Source organism: Trachinotus anak, unplaced genomic scaffold (genome assembly GCF_046630095.1).
Source record: "Trachinotus anak isolate AG129_WGS33_773 ecotype Australia unplaced genomic scaffold, CSIRO_AGI_Tana_v1 ptg000003l, whole genome shotgun sequence".
NCBI lineage: Eukaryota > Metazoa > Chordata > Actinopteri > Carangiformes > Carangidae > Trachinotus > Trachinotus anak.
The window spans coordinates 13,411,920-13,420,120 of record NW_027273854.1 but is presented as its reverse complement, the minus strand read 5'-3'; the positions used below and the strand labels follow the sequence as shown (position 1 = coordinate 13,420,120).

General features: G+C 39.8%; 2 protein-coding genes across 3 annotated transcripts; one reads left to right on the top strand and one right to left on the bottom strand.

The window, feature by feature from the left end:
• Positions 1-61: 61 nt before the first annotated feature.
• LOC139618170 (uncharacterized) lies at positions 62-3,228 on the top strand. Its single transcript, XM_071473861.1, has 10 exons — positions 62-275; positions 369-446; positions 604-636; positions 1,139-1,225; positions 1,317-1,414; positions 1,588-1,814; positions 1,937-2,029; positions 2,140-2,226; positions 2,319-2,384; positions 2,466-3,228. Exons 1-10 carry the CDS (start codon positions 213-215, stop codon positions 2,507-2,509), a joined length of 876 nt encoding a protein of 291 aa, XP_071329962.1. The 5' UTR covers positions 62-212; the 3' UTR covers positions 2,510-3,228.
• On the bottom strand, positions 2,715-8,010 carry cunh17orf75 (chromosome unknown C17orf75 homolog). Of its 2 annotated transcripts, XM_071473859.1 has the most exons (10): positions 7,672-8,010; positions 7,185-7,259; positions 6,593-6,718; positions 6,369-6,508; positions 6,145-6,194; positions 5,935-6,054; positions 5,350-5,414; positions 5,130-5,269; positions 4,927-5,030; positions 2,715-4,388 (listed from the first exon to the last, which is right to left on the bottom strand). In XM_071473859.1, the coding sequence occupies exons 1-10, from the start codon at positions 7,812-7,814 to the stop codon at positions 4,173-4,175; spliced, it is 1,179 nt and encodes a 392-aa protein (XP_071329960.1). In that variant the 5' UTR covers positions 7,815-8,010; the 3' UTR covers positions 2,715-4,172. The 2 variants fall into 2 exon arrangements, with proteins under 2 accessions (XP_071329960.1, XP_071329961.1); XM_071473860.1 differs by lacking the exon at positions 7,185-7,259.
• Positions 8,011-8,201: the final 191 nt, after the last annotated feature.

Below are 8,201 nucleotides of genomic sequence, written 5' to 3'. Positions count from 1 at the left end.
CTTGTGTTCAGTAATAGAATCAGTAGATGCTAAATCAACTGTTTTTGTGAACAACCGGGACTTTTGAGAAGAAGAATGGAGAAGTGGGTTCATGATGAGGCTGTAAACGATACTGTTCTCAGCGAGTGAGAGGAGGAAGTCATACCACATACAGGTAGATAGAAATAAAACAACTGGCGTCCTGTGTGAATTTACTGCTACTGACAACCAACATGTCTGTAGATGGGACTAAGTTATTGTTTGAAGGCTTCCTGCAGAAAAGAAAAGATACTTTGGTAAGTTACATTTCTTAGTATTTCATATGAGTATATGTTTATGAAGACTGATTTTAAAAATTTGTTGCTATCGGTTTATTCTTTTGTCTTTAGAAAATAAGGTGGGTGACATACTGGTTTAGGCTTCAAAATACAACCTTGTTCTTCTATACCAAGGAGAATGGCAGTGCTGTAAGTAGACTTTTGCTGTGGTATAAAATCCTTTAAATTCCACATTAGTCCTGTTCAGTACCTCTCATTTCTGAAGCCAAAAACATTTAATTCATGGATAAGTGTTTTTGTTCTCTAAGATTCAAACATTGTCATGTTAACAATTCTCTCCTTACAGTCACACTTGAGAGGCTATTACTACATTTACACAGTAAGTCCTCCACCATTAATTACAGGCGATATATGACAAGTTACTTTGCAGTTTAAAGACATATGCATGTGTTACTTGTCTATTTGAAGCTACTTTATACTTCTACTTAAGCACATGTCAGACAAATATTGTAGTTTCTACTTTATTATTTATTTATTTGACAAACTAAGCCACCAGTTAATCTGCTGATTCAGATAATTATTACAAAATATAATAAAAAAACCGTAATTTACAGTAAGTTGTTTCATATATTGCTTTTATCACCTGCAACATGAAAGCAGCTTACACATTAATGTATCAATATGTATGACAACAATGTATTATTCTGAAAGTTTTGCACAATTACAACTTTTACTTTAAGAATATTTTGATCCCAATACTTATGTATAACAACACCTACTATGTGGCATTGCTGCATTTACCTCCACTGTTGCTTTGTCTGTTGTTAAGACACATAGGACTCAATGACCTAAGTACAGCATGTATCCACCTGTTGGTCCAGGTGCAGTCAGTGCGAGAGGTCCAGAGAACTGACAGCAAGCGCTTCATGTTTGAGATTATCATGACAAATGGAAAGAGGAAAATGTTGGTGAGTGACTTCTGTGCTGTTTTCTCTTTTAATGTTTATTGGTAAATCTGCCCGCAAACCACTGTGTATTTATGTGTGTGTGTGTGTGTAGGCAGCAGAGACGGCGGCTCTCAGAAAAGAGTGGGTTGGACACCTTTGGCAAGCCATGCATCTCTCTACCACTCCGGTTTCAGAGTCTACAGACACACAGTAAGTAAGTGGGGGACTTTACCCTTCATGACAGATCAACCTGAACTAAAACATCCACGTTTGGTCCCTCTGGGCGTGAACCCTTGACATGCATTTGGATGATTTCCCTTGTTTCAACAGAAATCTAACACAAAAACTGCACTTGCTTACCTTGCACTCTCTCTTAACCTCAGCCTTGAAGAGTATGAACTGCGAGACAGATTAAACAGCATCTGCTCACACAGTGACAGTGTGATGGAGTGTCTGCCTGCTCGGCCCGTCTCTGCCCCGGCTCCTTCGGTCCAAATCCACTGTGAAACCAGGAGCGTGGTCTCCCCCATCTATGTGTCTCAGGAGCTGAACAATGAGGAGGCCACAAACCAAAACACACTCTCAGCCTGTAACTACCTGCATCAAAATGGTAAACTCTAAATTGATTTGCATATTTGCACCTTACAAGTCTTTTTTTTTCCAATTCATTTTTTAATTAAGTCTTGAATCAAGTAGTTTGCTCAGTTATATTGAATAACCTCCTGTTTTCAGTTGACAGTCTAAACGATCCTCAGTGGTCCAGTGGGTTGAGTAATGCAGAGGACAAAGAAGATGGAGACTATGATGTTTTACCAGTTAGAAACAGTATGGAAATACTTTAAAAATACTTTAGACAATTTACCATCTAAAATAACATGACATGCAATATAATATTGCTTTAAACTGGTCCCATCGTGTATGTTATGTTTCCTCAGAGATGTGTGAGATCGGCGTCTCAACAGAGACGGACGAGGGCCTGTATGACTTTCCTCTCTCTTACAGGAGGTCTGCTGAACACCAGGGTGAGATTACATATATTTTTACAGCAGCCATCCTTTAAATACTTTGAACTTTTTGTTTTGTTTGGTAGAAATTTCTTTTCAATCAATTTCAGACCCAGCAGAGAGCATCTATGACGTACCAAGCTCTTTTCTGAGGAACATGCCTGAGCACACAATAGGTAAATCCTGCTCCGTGTTACTGCCACTGACCAAACATTTTCTCGTCTGAAAGTCTCAAGAGTTCAGCTCTTTCTCTCTAGTTGCAGAGCAGCAGCATGAGGAAGGGATCTACTGGACGATCTGATGTTCAGTTAGAGGACTACCAGTAGCGGATAGGAGGGTGCAGTCTTTGTGCTGAGGACTGTTGCAGTTTAACATCTCCATCTTTGTGTTTTGGTCTAAAGTGAAACAAACTGTATCTGTTATGCAACAGATATAATAAGTGTAAATAATGTCCGTCACCTTTGTTAAACTTTTGTATTTGAGACAACATGCACAACCACAACAAGGAGGTTCAATTGTAATATTTATTTCAGCTCTCTCTATACAACCACACAGTCATCTATAATTATAGAGAACACGCTATACAGAAAAGTCGTCAAGATACGCACTGTGGGTCAGCTACACGATGGTTCACAAGAGTAAAATGACTCATTTATATGTCACCTGGTTCACAGTTTAAAGTTATACACCACCAACACTGATATTGCTATATTCCACACTTTGCACTGGTTTTAATGGGAAACGGTTTGAGTGTAACCGCTAATGGGTTTAATGGAATACAAAAATGTGTCTTGTTGCCACCAACAATGAGACCAAAATAAAACTTAGCCATGCTAGTATTATTGTAAGCACTCTCATATATCATCTTCTCTTATTCATTTATTTATTAAAATTTTTTTCTGTGGGTATTAATATTGCAGAACACACGTTAAGTCAGTGAAGTGAGTGACTGGTCACATAGTGCCTGTTTATTTCTCATGAACTCTCGAGCTGGTGAAGATGTTTGTAAACAGAAAATAATTTGCTCTAATGTACACATCATATGCAAAAATTACACTCTATCTACAACACTGCATTCCCAGAGAAGAAAATATACAGGTATCTAATATCACTTGATAGACATATAGTACGTACATAGAGTAGCAGTATTCATTAGACAGAAATAATATAGTAGTGCAAGTACTGGGTTGAAATAGAAGCAAAAACCAGGCCTATGTAACAAGCAATGCATAAAAGTGATTTGTGCATTCTCAATATGTTTCTTCACAAAAGAAAACTACAACAATTAAATAAAATGCAAAACAATTATAAAAGAATATTCAAATGAATCCGCTCCAATTAGCAGAAGCTGAATTCTGTGTTGTGATCATTGTCAGTTAGCAAAACATTTGTAATAATATTTGGTTCATAGTATTGTTACACACATGCACGTGACACAAAAAAGGAGAAGACTGGGAAGGTACAAGTAGATCTAAACTGATCTTGCTGACATTTTTTTTTCCAAATTGGAATTCATCTTCACGGTGCTCTTTTCCTTCCAGTTCAATTAATAATTAACCTTAATTCTTAAGATCAATGCAGTGATGTTACTTAGTCACTAAACTATGATTACCCCCCCCCAAAAAAGACACATTTGTTGAGGAAAGCTGAGTGTAAGTTGTTTTACAGTACATATTCCAGATCCGACCACCACTCTTCTAGTTGAGAAGTAGCAGTAGTGACGGAGGAGGAAACTTATGGTTTATAACTAATATTTAAATTCTGAGTCTGCCATAACAGCTAGTAAATTAAAAATTTTCCCTCTGCCAAATTTTATCAGGCAGTCTGATGTTTAAAATGGGATGTAGTGTTAGTTTTAGAATACTCAGTTGTCTGCTTTGGCTGGTAGAGCAGTCTGTCTTACCAACAACAGGAAAAGTTTGCAGACGCTGCAACTTGGAAAAAAAGTGTTATGTGTTTTTGAGTCAGGCCTGCGCTTGGGACTGTTCCCTGAGGAACTCCTCCAGGACAGTGATGATGCTGCAGGCTTCGGGCAGGTCGCTGTGCTCCGCCCTGGCATTCTGCAGCAACACGTCTCCATTTCCGCAGCCCTGTAGGAACTGGCAGCAGCGAAACAGGGCGTAGTGACTCATCTCCGCCTGCCGCACAAAGCGTTTCAGGCTGTTCATGTCCTGGATGGCCTGTGGCGGGTGGTAGGGAGAAAACAACAAATTGAGTAGAGCAAAAAAAAAATATTAGAAAAGGAAGTGAGAGCTGTAAAACCACAGTTTCTCAATCACCCACTCCTATTTTTTTTTTTTGCCATTTTGCCTTTAACTGACAGTTGCCAGTCTAGAAAGAGAAAGGAAACAAGGGCAGAGGTATGACATGCAACAAAAGTCGCCCAGCTGGGAACTGAACCCTCGGATGTAAAAAGCAGAACTGAAACGATAAGTCGATTAATGGATTAGCTGATCAATTCAATCAATCAACTAGAAATTACTCTAGCAACTATTTTGATTGCTTGATGTTTCAGATAAAACAAGGAATTTGAAGATGTTACTATGGGCTCTGGGAAAATATCATTCACATTTTTCACAATTTTTTAATACTATTTCATAGAAAAAAAAAACACTATTGATTGAAAAATAATCTGCAAATGAATCGATTATGAAAATAGCCATTAATTGCAGCCCTTCAAAAAAGCTTGAAGGTCTGTCTATGTGTATGTTTTCCCACCTTAAGTTTGAAGTTCTCCAGGATCTGTCTAAGCAGGAAGGGATTACAACGCTCTGCAGCATTTAGAAATGCCTGAATCCAGTCATCACAGAACCGATTACTGACTGGAGGGAGAAAACATCTTTATTAGATTAAGACTTGGACAATAAGGAAAAACTAATTATTTTTTCTTCATCAAATGCATGTCTTGGAGCATGACTTACCAGTGTTAGAGAGTGTGGGCGGGCCGGTGGAGCAGTCTATAACCAGGTCAGATAGTGTGTCCTCTGAGATAGCCTTACACAGAGAAGCCGTCGTGGCGTCCTGCTGGGACAGACCCTGCAAACTGGCTGCTTTAATGAACCTGGTAGAGAGTACAACAAACATTTAACACCTGAGACACAGATACGGTTGTGTAGTTAGAGGCACTGTCACCTGACTCACCTGGACACATCAGCCTTCGTCCTCTCGTCTGAATTGATGACGTCCACATGTGTGTGACTCAAAGCCTGTATGCAGAAAGTTTAGTGGCTTAAATGTATTGTTCTGGAGAAAATTCATATTTGCAAACAAGCATTCAAGTGATATGAAAATGAATCAATAGGATTGCAGTATTCTAATGCATAGGGTAAATATGGTTCTCCTGCACAAAAAAAAAAAGAAAAAACATACTTACTATCCTTCTTTAGTTTGTTTAGGTGTAATTTAGTATGGGTGTAGCTCAAACCAGTTCAATGCCATTCCAAATATGACACATTTACTATCAATACTCTTCAGACCTCACTGTGAAGTTTTGGTGACATAGCACTTAGTTCATGGTTATGATAGGAAACTCTTGAGGTGAAATGATATAAAAAGCACACTTCTATCTGCACAATATTCATGTATTGATTTACACATTATCAATTTAATATTGCACAGATCATAATGGGTGGATGCACTTTCCACTCATTATTTAATGTATCTTAATTCCATTATCTCCGACAAGCCTTTTCTTTTTAGGACAAACTTGTAAAAAAAATGACTCACAGCATGCAACAAGAAGCTGATGTTGCTCTGGACCAGCTGCACCACTCGGTAAATGTGCATCACAGACTCCTCATACCACCGGCTCAGATAGGGACGCACCTCCGTCTCAAGGTTTTGCAGCTGACACACACACAGAGGACAAATCAATTTTGCTTTCGTAATGTAATAACAAATCTACAACTTCATGACACTGTTATTACATTCTCATACCTCTGGGGTTTGCAGGCTGCTATGCAGGCCTTGGACATATTTATCCAGCTCTAATCTAAATGTGTGTTTGGGTCAAGGAATTGGAACTGTTAGTTGCTTCTCTGTGCAAAGATACAACGATATGGAAGCACTATAACAATGCAAGTGAGAACATTCTGTACTAGCAAGGATCATGCATGAAATGAATGCTGGCGGGTGCGTGTAACTTAGGATGACATCGCTACGCAAAGGATATAAGTTCAGTCCTTTTTCAGAACCACCCATAAAGCAGATGACATATCCATTCCCGTCAGCATCAGGCTGTTCAGGAGACCTTTCCTGCTCCAGGAGACAGCAGTAGCAGCCGACTGCCTCCTCTGGGATACTGAAAAGAGTAAATGATCAATACTTTTATGTTAACCAGCTTCACTGATGCAAAATGTTGTTAGGGAACATGTGAAATGCTTACCTAAGTTCCACAGTGGCGATGTTGCCCATGCCTCCAAGCAGGGCTCCTTTGCTCAGCCTTCTTGAAATGTAGGTCCGCAGCTCAGGTTCCGCCTCCGATGGCAGGCTGCTGTCAATCAGTGTCAGGCTGTGGGCAGAGCAGAGAATCAGTGTGGATACGAGCCACCACTGAGGGCGATGAGAAGTTTGGAAGCCACTCAAGTCAATGGAGAGGAGATGGAGAAAGCCGATGACCATAAGCCACATCCAACACAACACACAACTGAGTCACATAGCTCTAACTGTGCCTTTCCTAGAGAATTAATTAATTTAAGAATTAATTGTTCTACAACACTGTGCCCAGACATTCAAAGGAATTTCGTTCACTTTTTGTCAGCTCCACCTGATTGACATTGGTAGAGACCTAAAGGCAATGTAACTCAGCAGCACAGCAATGACCAATCGGAACAAAATCACAAATGAAGACAGAATTGATCCCATGTTGATTGGATTTCCGATGGCGGCGCGTGGATACACCAATGCACAACAGGAAAAGCCAAAGAGAAACGACCACTGAAAGCAAGGAGAATGTAGATGGATGGCTCCTTCGTTACCTAAAGTCATCCTGACTGGTTGTGGAGTCTGCTCTTCTCTGGTTCCATGCCACATTTTCCCCAGAAGCCTCAGATCTAAGACAATTAACAGTTTACTCATCACCTGGTTAGTTTCATGGACAAATCTGGTTTTACCTGCGGTCACTATCAGCAGGTTCAGGAACAGGTAACTAGAACAATTAAAGATTGCTTTAGGGTAACAATCATCGACAGCGTAATAAGGGATTTTTTTCCCCCCATATTTTATTCAGGAGAAAAAAAAGAATAATATTTGTGCGATGTCTTGTGGAGTAGCCACTGCGAAAAAACATGAAATAATCCAACAATACATTTTAATAATTAAAAAAAAATAAAAGAAAACCGTCTCACTGTGAAAGTAACGTTTCATACAAAATTTCCCATCACTTAAAGTTGTAGCAGAGCTGTCATCCTATGGCAACACCAGCTGTCCTTAACAGAAAGGGGGGTGAGTAATGTCGAGCATTACCTTGTGCCTTGATAAAGATATATGGTGTAGTAGCAGTTCAGCTGAGTTTTCTGGCTGTATCCAGCAATTTCTTCGCTATCAAAATCATCTCTCTCCTCCACGTCAATTGAATCCTGGAAGGACGAGGTTTGGGAGGTGAACATGGTCCTGCTGCACCGAGGAATCCAGCAGTCGGCTGCAGTGGCGGATAACAAGGAGTTGATTTAATTGTTGGTAGATGAGGACCACTGAAGTTGGGATCTATGGCTGATATAAAACAGGTAAACACGCATAGACAACAACTGCACTGGTGGGAGAGGTAGCCTATCTGCTTTCTCGTTTGTGTGCCTACTGCGCATGTCCTCTGTGAGCCTTTGAAAATATGTCCGACTATGACATATTTTCATATGTCGGTTCCGGGGGCAAACATCCCACAGGTAAACAGGAGTTTGCATGAATTCTCCGATTACAAAAAACAAAACCAACAGAAAAATAAGAGCTTTGTATCAGAAAGACACTGTAGCTAAACCATGTGCAATGTCCCAATGGAC